This window comes from Pieris brassicae, chromosome Z (assembly GCF_905147105.1).
Source record: "Pieris brassicae chromosome Z, ilPieBrab1.1, whole genome shotgun sequence".
NCBI classification, from domain to species: Eukaryota; Metazoa; Arthropoda; class Insecta; order Lepidoptera; family Pieridae; genus Pieris; species Pieris brassicae.
The window spans coordinates 6,323,425-6,342,518 of record NC_059680.1 but is presented as its reverse complement, the minus strand read 5'-3'; the positions used below and the strand labels follow the sequence as shown (position 1 = coordinate 6,342,518).

Sequence of the window (19,094 nt, the reverse complement as noted above, 5' to 3'; positions counted from 1 at the left end):
TCCTATTTACATGAAGAGCCACCGTCACCTTTTCCCTTTATGAAGTATAAAAACTGTACAAATCGAGTCAAAGAGTAGCCTCTTGTAAACTTATCAAGGTTTATAAAAACTGCGCGCGCAGATATTGATGTCATTCCACCCCCGCCCTAACGACCGCCCAATGCCGTGATTGGGTAAACCAAGGGAAATTATGTATATAGGTAGTTTATATGTCTGACCCGGGATTATGTCGTAGCACGAGGTCATGAAACAACTAAGAATACTGCTCTATAAAGTAATGTATTATTTTAATACGATTTCATATAAGTGCAATTAATTTGTTATTCCAAAAAGGGACAAAGGCATAGTCGTATAAAGTATCATGTTATTGTCAGTAAATAGGTCCCTTAACTAGATGAATTAAAATGTTCATGCAGTTTAACAAATACCATTCTTGAATATTATTTAAACAACCCAATTTTCGTATTATTACAGTCAAGCCTGATAAAACTCTATTAATGAGAGTATTTAACGGGTCCCGAAATTTTGCCCTCCTAAAATCTCTATAAGTGAGAAACATGAAATCTGTATACGTGACAGTCATTTTTCATGCATGAACCTCTATAAGTAAGATTGAATAAATAAATAAGAAATTTGAAGAAATAAAAGATTTTTTTGATTGATTGCCTATACCTGTATCAAGTTAAACGCATCAAATTTTTGGTATTTATGACACATTATCTTAAAATTCGAGGGATTCTTATTTAATTCTAACCAAACGTGTGTCTGTCATTATTTTGTACAGTTTTATGATCCTCTATATGTGAATCATACCAATTCTGTAAGGTAGAAACTCGGTTTAGTGAGAAACCTCTATAAGAGAAAAAGCGATCGAGGTCCCTTGAACTCTTACTTATCGTTTGACTGTATTTAAGAATGTTTTATGTTTATGTATACAATTTATACATAAACCCGCTTTGTCGACTAGCAATTATAGAAAAACAAAAATATATTATTTGGATAAGTAATCAATTTCATCACTTAAAACGAAGTAACCTGTTTATAAATTGCCAATATTTATTTTTTCAATTATATATAAAACTGTTCACACCTATTTTACATATACAAAAGTGTGAAATATTTTGTTCTAATGCCACAAATTAATTTAAACACTATATATCAATATTATCAACCACGCTATCACGACGTAATCCGGCAACAATAGACGAAGAATTCAAACTCGTTGTAACTATTTATACAATACAAACAGTTCCAGTTCAGACACAAGGTGTTAATATCGCATTTGTATCATATTATGACTTGGATCTATCATATTATCCCCAATGCCGACGCATACTCAACCCCATACTGCTTTATGATCTCTAACTATAAATTATAAATATACGAAAATACACCTTAGACCTTGGATATTAAGGTTAGTTTCGTATAGCAATGACTGCTACCCTCTGATCGAGTCAATTTCATTTACGTCGAACAAGTTATGCGTTTTTTATTGCGGAGTGCTATAAAATTGACGCCTCGATTATTACAGGCAATACCGTATATTAAAGATCAAAGTGTTGAAAATGTGCAGTTTTATTGTAAGTGAATCACATGAAGTAAAAATTAATCTTCAAAGAATTTTCTTTTTTAAGTTGATTTACCTTCACGGAGACAAAACATTGCTATAAATATTGTCAGTCTAATTTACGTCACAATATTTATGTTAAAAAGAAGTGTCCAACTCAACGTGTGTCTCCAATAAAAAATTTAACAGACTGATTATAACATTTACAGTCATTGGTTCTGAAAAATAAAAAAATATCTAGTAATCGGTTAGTTTAAACAAAAATTTATTTATATGCATTTGTAAGAAAAGTTGTTGATATCAGATAAACAGCGAGACAAGCACACGAGGTCGTCGACTTTCTACTCATGATTGACAGAAATAAATGCAACACTCGGTTATTATATCATAATTAAATAACACTATGCATCTTGCTTGACAGATAACCTAATACATTGATTATATTTACTTATGGGAACAAGGATCATTATTTATGTTAATGTTTCACTAACGTTAACTTAGAATTAGGTTAAAATAGCACAAATCGTTTGTAGGCGTGGATGCAGGAGAAATTTAACTTTTCTTTAAAATTGATGCAAGGAATTACAAAATGAACTTTATTTTTAAACCAAGCTGTATATAAATAATGTATTTATTCTCAGTTCAGACATTTTTCTACTTTTAATAACTTTTTTGACTTAAACGTGTGTCTACAAGAACATAGAAATAATCTTCATTTTCTGTTCAGATCACAATTGTAAGGGTTATCACAGTGAAGAGGTTAGACACCGCGCTGGATAGCTTTTTGTAGTATTATTCTCCTTCGTACATAATGTCTTAACGGCGATTTGTAATTTGAAGTGATTAACCGTTTCCATCTCCAACCGTACCTCTTAAGTAGACAAGATTAGTGTCGATAGTTCTTACAATTCTAGAAAATATATCAATAGTTGTTAGGCGAGTGAAATCGGAGATAGCCTAAGCGTGCCACAATCCATTACAGCGGGTTGCCAGTAAATAGGGTGCCTCGTCCATTAGCTAATTAACAGCCTGAACCCCCTTCTTCAGATTGTTACCATTCTAAGTCTACTTGGTAATTGGCCGTGATAATAAATCTTCAAGTTTTGAAGATTTTTAAAAGCCGCGTGTTACTCATGTGATTGTTCATCGGTGCTTCCCTTCCCATTAAAACGTATTCTACTAACATTTTAAAAACGAAGTCTAGCATAACGGTAAAATAAAATATTTTATATTTTTCAACTCCAAATACTAGCCATTAGTAGAAACAAAAGTTGTATTATTTGAATACGATGTGTGCAGAATGTATATAAACATATATATATACGTTTTTCGCCAGCCAATTAGTTCTTTCTCATTTCTAGGATAAATTATTCTGTAAATTTTAATTTAGGTTTAAGCTCTTCGCTAAATCGTTATTTAACTATTAATCAACCTTATTATCAAATAGGCGATGTTAACTAAAGCATCAATCTATCAACATCACTTCAATAAATCATTCATTAACAAGGCGGTAAGCTTTATACGTCGCTATAACTAAAGATGATGGTCAATGTTTAGTATACCCTGGACAGCTAAACCATGTTGCCAATACATCATACTCATAGCATCCAGAGACCCCGAAAATCTGTACAAACTTGTGAATGGTACACTGGATGGCACGAGACCTCGAGTAGGATTCACTGCTTGCTGTTAGGCGCTAAGGATTCCTAAAGACAGATGGCAAAAGAGGTAATAGAGAACGCGACTAGAGGAAGAATACGAACACTATAATAATAACCTAACAATATAATGACAGCGGCTTATAAGTAATTCCCCAATTCTTAAATTGATTACGTCACGATCTATAGTGTATCTATAGTCACGATGTATGTCTTACTGGGTCCGCAGCTCTTTGGGAAAAGCACACATACATTATGACAGTAAAATTGGGCAAACTCTTAAGTCTCTTTTTAAATAAATCAGTGAACAATCACACCCCTGCAGACAATGTGTTCAACCGCAAAGTGATGCCATCAAATTAAAAAGTTAAACCCCATGCCTGTATCATCACTATCTAATGAAGTAATGTTGGGGCGAACGGGGTCGCGTGGCGTTCACGCGACCAAATTATTTTATTATAATAAAACGAAGGCAAATGTCAGTACGCGTGCTAGTTGATCCCTGTGACAAAGCGAGGTTAATGTGTACTTTTCATGTATGTTATAATTAAATGACCTCACGTGCAGTTGAACATTTTTGGATGTGGTATTTGTAATTAGTATTTTTTAACGTGCTTTTTCATCGTCTACTTTAGGTATTATAGTATAAGTGTTAGCTTATAAAATATAATTTAAAAATACATACTTATATGTAGTTAATTTTTTTAAAAGTAAGTTATAGATTTATTATCTTAATTCCTATTGAGTATTGTCAAGTTTCATAATTCTCATAGTCTTGTGTATTAACCATAAATTCCAAGTAATCTATTAGCTATGATTCTAAATCCCCCAATAAATGACACCATTGCAATAAGTAATAGCAAACTCATAAATGTTAATTTATAAAACGGGCTCCGTGCGTTACCTAAAACAGCTCAGTGGGCTCAATAAACATTATGGCTACCATCATTAATAGCTTGGCTGGCAAACGGTCGCCCCCCTTTGCCCCATCCTCCCCTGACCAGGTGTAAAACTGCCCGGTCACGGAAAGATAGACATGCAATGCGGCTAATATGTTTTTATTATTAAAGTCCATCGGATCCCCCGAACATGGGGATGAGGTATGAATATTCATGCGGTGATTTGTTTAGTGCCTATGGCACCTCTGCGTCTGGATATTACTTTGTTGCTAGTGGATTAAATTATTATATTTCAGAATTTATACATGACACCTTCATCGATCAAAAGTCGTTAATAAAACTATTGTGATCTAAAAAACGTATTACTTAGATTTAAAGAAACTCTGCGGAAATATATTTAAAAGGACGACTATAATTTCTTCGACCGACTCCATGGCTACGGTCCGGTGTGAAGTTGTATACCTCCTTGCAAAAACCTACGTTATTCATCATCAATTACTCAGAACTGCTCCATTTACTGTTATAGAGCGCGAAGAAATGCAGGTGCCCGCAAAGGGCTGCGAAGCACTTTCTTCAAAGTAACCAAGTGGTTTGCCTCCTGTCTCGTAAAATTCAATTTTAATATTTTACAGTTTACTATCATTACTAAAAAATCTAGAAAATATTACTGGGGCCAACAAGGGACTCGTGTCCGTGCTATTGAAAAGTACTACTACGTGGCCCCGTGTTAGCTTAATTTCCTGTCACTTTACAGTTACAAGAAAATTGCGGGCGCATCGCAACTGTTTCCAAAAAAGTATAATTCCCGCCTCATAAACAACGTTTCACGTTGACAGCTTTGTGCTACATATTTTCATCATCGTGAGTCAAGTGTTTTGTCGTTTCTCTTTAAGGCGCAGACGACACTGTTAAAAGTTATCTCTATGTTATCTGCTTCCTTCTGAATGACTAACTCAGTTTCTAATGTCTTGAATCATTATTATACATAGAATTTTATTCCACTCAAAACATTACTTGGAAATTAACTACACTATATATAACATGCAATTTCATGTAACGGAGACGGAACGGATAATAACCTCTTAATATTATCTGTGGCAGTCGGAACCAACGAATGCGTAGCAAAATGTGTCTCCTACGCCCGAGTTTTTAACGGTGTTAATAAATTACAAAAATTCATGAATTCTTTTGCGGAAAGTACATAAACCAAAAGATAAAACATTAATATTAGTATGACCTCTATAAGACCTTACGTTTGTGAACCTGTTTTATTTGTCATTTTTCTCACATGCAAGACATATCAGTCGTGTGTGCCTGAAAGGTGGATCATTGCGTGTAAGATATGGTTATTTGAAGTTATCCTTGAAAAAAGTAATGCAAATATAACACTAACAATTTAGGCCCATTGAAATAACGACACAATGCAGATAATGCATTTTAAATTATAACTTACATAAAGGTACGTAATTGATATAACTACATATTATCAAAGACCGTGTCTGTCTGTACGCGATAAACTCAAAAACTTCTGCACGGATTGCGGTTATCACCAATAGCTTCATAATTATAGGTATAATTTATTTAGGTCTACCCTCTGCCCTATCTAGGAGATATATGACCTTAAGTTAAGTGCCCTTAGCTGCTTAATAATTTTCTGAAACAGTGACGTTCAGGGAAGGTTTAAAATGGCACGATGCAACATTCTATAGTCGTCGACTGTATCACAAATTTCTAATAATAACTATTACCGGTCTAGGTTCACCTTCTGAACTCTGATTTAATTTACAAACCGTCCATACAAATATTATGAATGCGAAAATCGATATAGTAGTTAAAATACATTTGAATGAAGCATGAAAGATTTCTATTAGTTCTTTCTCCTTCCGAATTGTATTACCGGTTTGTCCGCTAACAGGATACAGGATAATTCTATCTCCCAATTTATGAGGAAGAAAGAAAGCTCTGGTAATAACCAGACATATATATATATATATTTATTTATTTAGTTTTATTATTTTTATTGTTTTTTTAAAACAGATGTCTCAAAATAATAGTTCTGGTAGTTTTCAATTGTATAACGAATTCGCAACGTTGACTTTGAATTTCTTCATTAAAATTAAATGACAAATAATTTTCCTACGAAACATACAAGACATATTTTAATAGTAATTCGTTTACTCAGTGAAATAAAAGACGTGAATGTAAACTCGTTACCACCCCTGTGAACAATCAAAATGATGGGAAACACTAACTTATATTCGGTTTCGAATTTCCCCAGCCGTGGGACGTCGTAAAAATTGTGTTATTAATTTGATGTTTGTTTGTACTTACCTTATTTACACTAATAACATAAAGTGGGCTAAGTGCGAATCGACCACGGGCTTGCGTACTGTGTTATTCTTCTGCTTCTTCTACTTCACTATCCTTTAAATGCGCCAATTTATCACTTTATCCTACGGTTCATCATCAGAGATCACGACAGATACCATAGATCGAACAAAATACGAGGAGCTTCGACGGGGAAATGTCAATAATAAAAATAATATAATAAAATAGAAACTTCTAAATTTGATTTATTTAAGAACGAAGGATAAGTAATGAAATAAAACTTTCCGTCACCGTTAAATCACCAAACTGTTTTGTATTGCAAAATTATTTTAAGCAATGTTATGAATGCTTAAAACATTAAAAGCAACTAATTATAATAATAAAAAATAAAAACCATCGTTGAACTTCTATCAGCAATCAGCCTGATGAAATTGGAACACACAGTTACATTACTGTGAGAACAAGGCAGAGGAGATTTATTTCAAGTTCGAGCAGTCACCTCAAGTACAAACCGTTCACGAGTACGATGCATGGCCAGCCATCTGCTTCGCCGTATGACCCATACGACGTACGGACGCTGAGGTGAAAGAAACCCTTGAACGGACCCACTAAACATTATACAGAATAAGCTACCAATACATACATATCATAGTCTTATTTAATATTAAAGAAAACAAAAATTAATACGCAAGTAAAAAATATGCTTATATGTGGTGCGAAAATGATTTAGCTAAGGAATTTTGTATTTGATTTAAATTCCCAAGGTTAGGCACTTATATTGAAGGATATTTAGAGGAAACTGAAAATGGCTAGGAATTACTGTTATCATCTATTCCCCGTTCTTATAAAAATCTACTTCAACTGTCTTAAGTGTCCGATTTAACTAAAGTACTCGTCTTTCTCTTTTTATCACAGTGTAAACGAAATTTGACAAACAAAGACGACAGACTACTTTAGTTAAAACAGTAAATTAAACTGATTTAGTACTAGCGCACTTTTTATTACAAATGTTTCGTCGTCGGTATACTGGACAAATCAAATATGTGTATAAATATTCTTATTGTGCCTAACCGCGCTTTAAGATTTTTGCCTTGGGCATTAATTAACTACTGTACTATTTAAATAGAATTCGAATTGTAAAAAGTTTTTACGTTAATTGTTTATGACAATTGTTCGATTATAATATACAGATTTGTAATATTATAAATTGTGCATTTTTTGTTAGGGATGTGTTGTTTTATAAATATATAATTGTATATAACCCTATTCACACACATAATTAAAATAAGGAATGTATACTCAAAATAAAATAGTTTAAACAAACCACCCCGGGTCCAATGGGCGGGCAACACCACCGTATCGATCGCCCACCGCCCGCCCATGCCGCCCAAAGCTGCCATAGTTGTTGTCAATGTGTGCTTTCTGCCTATTAAATGTTATTGCTATTATTTATAGTTGTCATAAGTTTTAAGGGCACTGTAATAAAATAGCCGCTGGCTACCCATGTATTAAAATTCAATTATTATAACGAACTGTAAAATATACAAATTATGATGAAAGTTGTATATTGCAATTTTTTTGCTAATCAATGAAACATTGATTTTTAAAAGTTTATTTATTAAAATAGTATGAACACGATGGAAACCAAACCTATAAACTAAACAATTAAAATATAAGGATAATATTAATTAAAACAGTTTATTAATGTGTATGACTCAAAGCTTGGCGATTAAAAAGAGGGGCGAAAAGTGTCTTGCCAGGTTTTCTTGCCCGCTCGACCCCCTTGACTTGCGATCGGATAGTAAATCAATTTAACATCTTTTTTGTTGACGTTCATACGTGTAATAATAAGATTTTACCTATATGAATAAAGTTTTGGGTTTGAGTTATCTACGAATATAAAACATGATATTGATATTTATTTCCAACAAAATATATTTAAAAAATTAACTTAGTAAGGATAAATCTTAAAGATATATCGCGACTTAACCTTAAATTCACGAGGTGTCTCAGGGACCAAAGGCTGTCCTTAAGTATAAAGAAAAAATATTAATAAACATACCATATTAAGAGGTTAATACCACTGAATCACTGGATGTGTAAAGTTATCATGTTTGTTAAATAGATGTAATAAAACATAACCTGCGTAACTAATATAACTAAAGAAACTCTGACAAAAGCGTTTTATCATCAATTGCGCAGATTAAAATCAAGCTTTCACATAGACGACTACAATTTTGACTCACGTATGTAACGATTATTAAATTATAAACTTAATGCGGTGAATTATGGCCTTACCTACATCGGAGGAAAACTAATGTTTGCGAATTAAATTTCAATAGCGAAACTCAACTATACGTCTTTGTAATAAGCGACAAATGGATGTTTACAATTGTACATAATCTTTGTACGTATTGAAGAATGAGCCAGCGTGGGTGCTCACTTGAATTATGGAAATGGAGCGTCGGCTCGTACCAATGTTCAAACAATGCCATAACGGGATGGTACAGCAATTTTATTCCACAAGAATATCATGCATATTAAACGATAGATGTATTTTAACAGAACACAATTATTAACGCATTATCGACACAGTTTTTAAACCCAAATTACTATACAAAAGAAGAAAAAACTACCTCTGAGCATATTTAGCTTTTACAGTAGCCAGCCAGATGCTTTATTGGCCATAAGAATCAACAAACTCTTTCATCAGTATAAGCTAAGCTAGAATCCGTTTTAAAATAGGCTTATACTCCTAAAAAGAAAGTCATTTTCGTTATTAGACGCTTTATATTTTTATTTAAATTGTATACAAGTTTCACTAGACGATATTACTACTGAGAACTTTAAGTACCTATTTAATACATTATAAAAACAATCACAAATTATATCTTCTCTACCCATTCATTCATTAAAACATGATATTTAAAACAATTCGACAATATTCCCTTTCATTCTGGGTTTATATCAACTATGGATCGGATAGTTGCCAGTCATAAAAGCAAGAGAAAATTGCTTTCGTAAATTGCAAGCTAACACGCGACGTGTGCTGTGATTGGTTGAAAAACGTTGAAACTGAATCGGAAACTCGCAAGCTTTTTATTCGTATAATTTATATATACTAACGCGTACATAAAAACGAAAGATAACGACAAAATGGAATTAGAAGAGAAATGTTCGCGATTTACGTGTGTCACTGTCAACGCTGAGATCGTGCTTTGCAATCCCGGTGGAACAATTTCGGTGTGCGGAACTAATTCTTATTACTTAGTGATTAAGAACATCGGAAATAAATCAGCATATATTGAACAAATGGCCATTTTAGCTAAAATCTTAATAATTACATAGCTATTGGGAGCCTCGTGCTAATGAAAGTCTCCATGGGCGGCGGACACTTAACATTAGACGAGCCTTTTAACCGTTCCTGTGACATAAAAAAAGTGCATACAATAACAGAATGACCTAGCTTAAGGTTAATAAGCCACGCAATAATTCAATAAAAATGTTCATTCCAATAAAAACATTTTTACATATTAGTATGAAACATTATGAACATTTTCAAAAACATTTCAAACGAAATTAATCGAGTGTGAAATTTTATAATTTATAGTTATTAGAACGAGTATAAATTGCGCCTGCAAACAAGCTTATCTAATTTCATTAATGACCGAAAAAATATAAATTACATTTATTTTTATACAGATAGTGTCGATGCATTTGCAACATCTACATTTAAATTTCGTACAGTGCTATCAACCAATCACAATCGTAATTGGGTAGATAACATTGCTCTTATTTATTTTGATTCCTATATTATTATAGCGCAATAATGATAACACAGGCGATACATCCAATAGAGTTTATTGAAATTTATTATATTTATGTTTAATGTGTTTTACAATTGGGTTCTATTTTTGTAGAATGGGTAATAATCTGATCGTATAGTCTCCATGTCCATAGAATAGATTGCTTAGAATGTCAATCACCTCATTTTTTTGGACTGACTTACTCGACCAAACCACCTTTTTAGGTCTTGGTCTGAATTTGTTTCATGATTTCAATAGGCAAGTAGGCGATCAGTCTCCTGTGCCTGACACACGCACTCGACTCTTTAGGTATAAGGCATGCCGCTTTCCTCACAATTCGCCGTTCGAGCGAATGTTAAATGCGAACATAGAAAGAAGAAAGTCCAATGGCCAAGTCCAGCCGGGAATCGAACATATGACCTCAGGGATGTGAAATGGCAACACTTCTCGTTAAAAAAGTCTATTCAACAAGTCCAAAGAAGACGTTCAATATACGACATTTTATATACCAACTCACACTGATTACTTCACTTAACTTACAAAACACTATTGAAGAAATTAGTTTTGAGAGCCATCGAGTGAAAGTTCAAAATATTTCACTGCTATTATTATCTTTACTTTCTAGAGTAAAGTTAATTTATTTTCTCCTTAGGGCAGAAAATTACTACCTACTCCTGGAGTTACACTCTGTCTATTATCCGTCCTAATTATTACTGACATAAACATTCACGCTCGTTTAACTTAAAGTTAGGAACCTGTTAGAGCTATTCGACTCCACATAATACAGGTTCTAGATAGCCGTAATCATCCAGATAGATAATCGAATCTCTTCATTTGGTACATTTAAAAAAAATCAGATTCTATCTATAAGTTGTTATACTTAAATGTCAACGCAATTTGCCTAGAAACGAAAATATATATATAATCTCATTTAGATATAAATTACTCGAAGCATAAAATACATCTCACATAAATTTTGTAAGCATTGAGCCACCAACATTGATTGTTTTTCTCGATTACGTGACCTCATCTTAAAATTAATTTGGCGTCTGCTATCAGGGCAGCGCTAGTCGATCTGTAACACGGTTTAATCTGCAATTGCTTAAGCTTGTCTAGCCGTGCTTGAGGAGGCTCTGGCGCAATCGATCCGCAAAGGTCATGGAAGGAATTCGCGCGCAGTCCGGCCACGACGCGCTTGCGACACAAACTCCCTACCAAGAGGTTCCATTCGGCATCGAAGGGTTATTCGTACTGCAGGTTGCACTGATATTTTGTATGCATTTTACCTTATTAGATTGTTGATTACGATATTCGGTCAGCGATAGCTATGCGGCGTACAAAGGACTTACTTTCATAATTGATGATTTACACAATTTAATATAGAAAGATATTTAGTGGTTTAAGATCAACTTATGTAATCTTCAAGCTTAATATATAGATAAATATTGTGTTCAACTATTAATTTGTTTTAAACCTAATCAAGACTGCCATTTATTTCGGAAAGTAAATAATAATACAAATATTTAAGCGTGTGATTCTTAAGCCTGCACAGAGGTAGCGATTGTGATCCCAACTTTAACGTTGACGTTTTGTTCCGCGCGATCCCAAGGTTGCAACATCAGCGTTACGGTTAAGAGAACTATTTCGAAATTTCATACAAAAACAGCGGAATAGGTGTTCAAAGTGGCTATTAAACAGAAGAACTGAGATTGGAAAAGATCTAATACCATTGTGCAGATACTCGTTTCTTTATCTATAGCATTTGTGTCACCGTGACTCATGGCGGGATATTATAAGAACATAAATCAAAGTTGGAATTTAAATACGATGATACCAAAAGTCAAATAAGCTTCATGAATAAAAAGTTCAAAGTTAACAATAATCTTTGGTTCGGTTTGATGATAATGCGTGCACGTCACCTGTGAGCCTGCGTGGGCCTTAGCTCATTGTATGCTAATGGAAAGCTCACTCAGTCCGCCAGAGAAATTGAAAATAGCATGTTCGCTATTTCAAAGCTATGTGTAAATCACTGTTATCGATCTTTTGCTAATGAAAGGTCACCCAAAACTTTATCTTTCTTCAATAATATGCTGACATACAAAAGCTGTACACAGTGTTTTGTAGGAAGCGTATAGGATCTACTTAATGTATATGTTTTCAATAAAGTTAAATCTTTAACTGTATACGATACCATAATAATATAAGTAACAATTTAGACATACCTTACGACAGATTTTCAATCGAAACAATATCTCCCTTAACGATCTCTACCTGCAGATTTTACTCAAAAGCCAAAGCAATGTCTGTTTGAAATACACTGCCCTGTGGGATTGGTCTTTGTGATCAATGGATTTGCATAATAAATTTCTTGTGGTATTTCTTAGAATAAATCACGATGTAAATAATGTAGGAAAGTTTACATTTGAATAAGATTTTAATAATGCTTATTGATTTTGTATTGTGTGAATTATTATTACACTCAGTTATTAACACGCGTTGTAATCATTTTCAGACTTCCGAGCTCGAATCGCTTCTTTGCAAGCAAGAGGGCGCATCAATCGCGTCCGCCCACATGGACCTTTTCGATGGCGGGACTTCATCACGCGATGATTCCTTCCTGCGGCCGGCCTTGTGGGAAGACATTGCATCTTCCATCAGGAATATTGACCCTGAGAATGCAAACATGCTCGCGCCTTTGGGTGCAACACACGTCAAGCTGGAAACAGATGAGGCTTTGCTTGAGGAATGCGCTACTCCACTTCTTAGTCCGCTGGAAATCAAAACGGAGAGGCTCCTTGCGCCGCCAACGTACGCGCAACCCCAGCCCGCGCAGCATCATCAGCAACCAGCGACACCATTCTCAAAATATCCACCTTCGCGACTTGTCTATATGTCCCCGCTAACACCTCCCGGATCTGACCAAGGCAGCCCTGGCAATTCTATGCAGGTAAAAATAAAGCTGACATCTTCTTTGTATGGAGGCAAATCATTCGTTCATTATTAAAATTTAGAACTTTCATTTAAGCTCTGCGATGCTAGCGATTACACAACAGGTGGTACCATCTTTGCTTAGCGAATAATTGGTATTTTTTTTATAGACTTTTGTATAGACGTATAAGTTGATATTTATTAACCCTAGGACCCTGATACGGCCGAACACGTTAAACGGAGTGGGTAAGCAGTTGAAATATCAGGTTTTCTATAGATTATCGCATTATTTTGCAAGTTATTTAAAAAAAATCATTTCCTTACAATTATCATAAACAATACAATTTAGATATATTATTCATTAATAGTAAAGTTATGCGATATATTACAGTGTGGACCAAGACGAACGCCGCCTCCACCTTACCACCCGCCCCCTATGCTTCGACCACCTTTGGGGCATCAACATCAAACTCATGTCCAGCATCATCAACCGGTATTAGCACATAAGTATTCTTTACTCTCAATTGAGAAGTGATAGTTTGAATCAAACCAAATTATGACCAATAAAAAGAAAATTAATTTCCTAAGAAAAGGAAAGTCATCGGAATTGTAATGTCAATCAAAAAGGCTTACTTATTTAAAAACAAATGAATAATTTCGATTTCTCAAACGATTATTTCATTATAAATTAAACTTTTTAATTAACTTTATTTATATTTTATGTTAAAAGAATAATAATATAATTAAGATAAGATTTTAATAGTATCCTTTAAATTTCAGCCTATGCAACAAATGCAAATGCCTCCACAACCACTGGGACCATCCCCTCTGGGACACGGTCAAATTCACCACTCAAGACTTGGGCCTCCGTCCCACTCTATGAAGTATAACAGACGAAACAATCCCGAGTTGGAGAAGAGAAGAGTTCATCACTGCGACTTCCTTGGTAACCTTAATATTATGAATATATATTACCGTTTTACATCCTTTAGCTGTTAACAAAAAGCTATAAACATTTCAGTAATTTCCTCTATGTAAAACAGAATTCTAGTTTAAATACATAGTAAAAGCATTACTTAAATCAAATTGTGATTTAACTAAGACCACTTTTAGAAGCTTGTTACTCTATAAAACTGGACAGGTATTTTTCGGGCAGTTGTCGATAAGAACAGGAAAAAAACTTGTGTCTCAAGTCAAAACTCTGTGACGTGAAGTCTCGGACTGGGGTAGACTACATCTAGTGAAATTTAACCCCAAGGACTTAACTCCCTTTGTCGCTACTCCTCTCTTTGAAAACACTATCCTTCATAAAGCCTCAGCTATCATTGGGATACAGGGCGTTGACATATCGAATGACGTTCAGTTTCGCGGTCATTTAGAAGAGAAGGCTCTATTAGCCTCTAAGATGCTATCACGTATGTTCGGGAAGGCGAGACTCTATAAAGCGAATATTCGGCTTCAAATTAATTTATGTTCTCACCTCTCTGGGCGGGTACTCCAGCTCCTTCAGTGTTCAACAAAAAGTGATTCGAATCGTCGACGACCAATAATTTCCCGAGCGGCTTGATTTTGATTGGCATTGCGTAGAAATGTGGGGTCTCTCGTCATCTTCTACCGCATTTAGCAAGAAGAGTATTCAGACGAGTCCATAACTGAGCGATTGTAAAATAAGTTTTTGTCGCGCACCACCACTATGTGGAACCAGCTGCCCACTGAAGTATTTCCGAACCAATTCGACTTGGGTCCTTCAAGAAAAGAGCGTACCAATTCTTTCTTAAAAAGCCGTCAACGCACTTGCGAGTCTTCTGACAATGTCAGTGTCCGTGGGTGGCGGTTTGACTCAACAGCAGGTGAGCCTCCTGCCCGTTTGTCTTTTATATTTAAAAAAATCATCTAGAAACTTAATAAAAATTATATACTCAGTTGGCAGTTGCTTCTTTGAAATTTAAATTTCACTATCAAAATATTTTGTTCGGCAAAGAACATTACGATTATTATCTTACCTTATTTATTTTATTTGATTATTATCTAACCTGCAACTAACGTTTTAAACAAATACATGTTTCAGGATGCACGAAAGTTTACACGAAGAGTTCGCATCTAAAGGCTCATCAAAGAATACATACAGGTAATTATAATATAGAATTGTCTCATACCATGTATTACAGCGGTGCTTGTGGCTCAGCGAATATTAAAAAGCGAATATATATATGTACATCCGTGGCAGGCGTCAGCAATAGCCGCGCTACCATTATGCAATTTTGCAATGTCGCATTTTCCGGCTTAGCGATTATTTTCCATATAACATGATACACTATTCTAGTATAAATTAAAATGTTCCGATGTAACAGGAGAGAAACCTTATACTTGCCAATGGCCGGAGTGCGAATGGAGGTTCGCTCGTTCAGACGAATTGACGCGTCACTACCGTAAGCACACGGGAGCCAAGCCGTTCAAATGTACAGTTTGCGAGAGGTCCTTCGCCAGGTCTGACCACCTCGCACTTCACATGAAGCGGCACTTGCCAAAAACCTCGAAATGACACGCAAGAAGAGGCCCGGACCAGCCGCCGGCGCCTCAAATCCCTCAGGTAATTTTTGACAATTTTTACGTGCAATATTCTCATTCAATTTCTATATTCTAATCTGGAATAAACATTTAATGACATCATTACATACAAGCACGAGGTTTATCTTATGATTGATGCTGTAGTTAAGACTGTTACTTTATTTATAACGTCAATTGTTTTCGTTTCAGGATGATTGTAGTGGAAATCTTTTTCTGGAATCTGACTTAGACTCTAGCCTGCTGGACACGTTTTACAGCGTATTGTGATCTACACAAGGATATCCTGCAAAAGTTACACTTCGTCGGTCTTATATCGTGAAAAGAAAGATTTTCCGTTATTTTCAAGTACAAAAATGTACTTAAAAATTAATAATTATAAGAATTGTGCATATACCAGTGTGACGTTCTCCACATAAGTTTTTCATACATAGGTAGTTTTCATGAAAATAATTGTTGGTTAGATTACAGATTTGATACCCAAGATACGTTACCTGCAATTTAATTTTGAAAATTCATAATTCCATTGCCAGTTTAAAGATTATTATGATGTAAGGAAATAATTGACTACTTAGATATGTCAGCTAGTATTAAAATTATAATTATGAGCATTAGCTACACAGCTATTCAGTAACAAAATTAAAATGTTTTTCAGGAAATATTTCGTTCAATACAATTTGAATTTCGATGTAGATAAAACTTATCTAGCGGAGATATTGCAAAGACCAATTTATTCACTGCTTTAAGTTACTTAATATATGTAAATATTTCAAAAAACTAAATAAGTACTACAACTTACTTAAGGGTATTTGCTCACGACATCTTCATTGATGTTGTTATCGCTCCGTAACTTTAGTATTGATTAGATATGATTAATTTATTGAGTTTATTACTTTTAAGAGAATTTGAATATCCAAGATATTATTGGCATAGGTTTTAGGCAGTAGTTATAGTTTGTAAGTGTTTATTCAATTTAATAATTACCTAGGAGATGTTGAATATACGACCTGCAGAGACCTAAACAAGTCTAGCATTCTTCAATTAAAAAAAACATAAACAATATCATTACTGTATCTCTTAGAAACTTATAAGCTTGGCTACACTCATCTTATAGCAGGACTAATTTGAGGAAGCCAACGCTGGTTATTGTTTTAATCACCCTTTTGAAAACAAAATTTTCATCAAAAATATGAATTCTCCAAATGAATCTCGAGGTCGTTGTGTTCGCTCTCCTCACACTTTCTAGTCTTGTTATAAAACAGATTTGATATTCAACAAGTTAAAATAGTTTAATAGTTGTTTCAAGTCACTTCATCAAAGTATTCATCGTTGTATGCTTACATCATGCGCACATTTTGTGTTTATTATTCGTAAATATATTTAAATTAAGTAATAAAAATCCTTATTGTGTCCGTCCAGAGAATATTGTATATAGATTTCAAGTAAAAACTAATGTCCATTTTGAGCGAATATAGTGCCTTTACTAATGCCTTCTTAAGTTCATTAATATTAATCAATAGTTTTGAAGTATATTTCGATATTTTAGCTAAGTAGCCTTAAATAAAACCGCACTTCTGTATTCACGTGGGCAAAGGATTATTTATATGGAAAAAGCAATCTATACATCCCTTAACAATAAACAGATTTTTTAAATAAAATTATACAAAAACGTATGCAATAAGGAAGAACGCATTAATGTTCATTGCTATAACTCACAATATTTTATGACTTGCCAATCTCTCTTGCATTTAGTATAGATTAATCATAATTAGAATAAAGCAAGTGCATATTTCTACTTCTCTACCTTGCCCTTATATTAGGATATATTTAAATAGGTCTTATTAAGCATATTTATAACACAGGTCCACATTATCATACAATGTGTTGTGAAAGTTTAATTCATATCAAAATAGATAAAAGTTTACTTATTCAATAAAAAATAATAAAATCCTCGTAATTATTTCTTGCGAATGTAAGCAACATTCTTCGTTTTATAAATGTTTTTATTGACATTTCATAAAAGATTTAATGAGAGTTGATTTACGGTTCCTATATTAATAACATAGTTTATTCTAAAAAACAATTGGTTATAATTAATTAACACGTGTTTAGACGCGTCTGTGAACGTAAATATGAATAAAATGTTACGAAAGTTTTGACGACAGACTCTTTTAGCCTTAAGTACTGTATACAAAACATAACCTTGAGTAAAAATTTAATCTTCCGTGTAGCACACGGATAACCATACGCTACCCTTGGTATTTTGCCTCGGATTCCTATCTATCTATAGATATCTTTTTATTTTGATCATTTTATAGGCATGTTGATCGGAGCTCTGAGCTTACGCCGTTGTTGGCTAAGACCTTTTTCCTTCACCGTATGAACAAAAAATATTATTGGTGCAAGGGGTTCCAACGTATGACATCACAGAGCAGGGCCTCCCACTAATCTAGATAAAAATTCGCATTATAACCAAATTACTAATACCTCTAGGTATTTATTCTTATAAATAAAGATTATCTCATCTTATTCCCACATAGGAAACACGTGACTTCTTTCACAACACATTGCCTGATTTATGATTGCTTCATATATATATTAAAAAGTTCGGTATTGAAGAATTTTACGGTAATTAAAGGAAGTTCTGTTTGAGAAAATTTCATCAATTGTAGATATTGTAGATAGTCTTAAAGCCAAATTAGTTTGCCATAAATCAGGAATTGCCATACTAAGCGTAAGACAAATTAGCGGAACTTGAAATTTACTGATAATTTTTGAAAATTTTTTACATGCTTTAATAAACTTTATTTTATTGTAAGATTACGTTACAGTTTTTCAAAATTCAGGATTCTTCCTTTATGAAGTGGAAATGTATGAACTAGAACAATGTATGAAGAGACTAGGATTATCAATTGATAGCTATAAGTTATTTACAGGTTTTTCCTGTTACATAATTTCGTACCTTTGATTAAATTTAAGAAAGATTATGTTTGGTTTCATGTTTTATTTAAGTTTATGATTAGTTATGTATGACTAAGTCAGATAATTTATTACCAATGAAAAGTTTTTTATTCTTTTATATTTAAGTTCATATACAGGGTGTAGTTAGACCGCTTTCGAAAACCAGTTAATGTTTATATGTGGAATATGAATTTGTAATATTTTTAATTTTTGATATAGTAAAATATACTTTCTCTAGAATTCTACGTATAAACATATATTTTTTTATTCGATGAGGTCTCTTTACACCCGGTACCGAGGTGTTATTTTATATTTTCAATATTAATAAGATAAATAACTTTAACAAATTGGATCTTACAGTATGAATGCCAAAAGCCGAAAG

General features: G+C 33.7%; 1 protein-coding gene across 1 annotated transcript in view; it reads left to right on the top strand.

Annotated features, from left to right (window-relative positions):
- LOC123718875 (dendritic arbor reduction protein 1-like) overlaps positions 1 to 16,045 on the top strand; it is a 48,378-nt gene extending 32,333 nt beyond the window's left edge. The window contains exons 3-8 of the mRNA XM_045675825.1: positions 12,771 to 13,205; positions 13,578 to 13,679; positions 13,967 to 14,132; positions 15,255 to 15,314; positions 15,538 to 15,776; positions 15,944 to 16,045. Coding sequence (XP_045531781.1) covers positions 12,771 to 13,205; positions 13,578 to 13,679; positions 13,967 to 14,132; positions 15,255 to 15,314; positions 15,538 to 15,728 — 954 coding nt within the window. The 3' untranslated portion in view covers positions 15,729 to 15,776; positions 15,944 to 16,045. The remainder of the gene's footprint in view (positions 1 to 12,770; positions 13,206 to 13,577; positions 13,680 to 13,966; positions 14,133 to 15,254; positions 15,315 to 15,537; positions 15,777 to 15,943) is intronic.
- Positions 16,046 to 19,094: the final 3,049 nt, after the last annotated feature.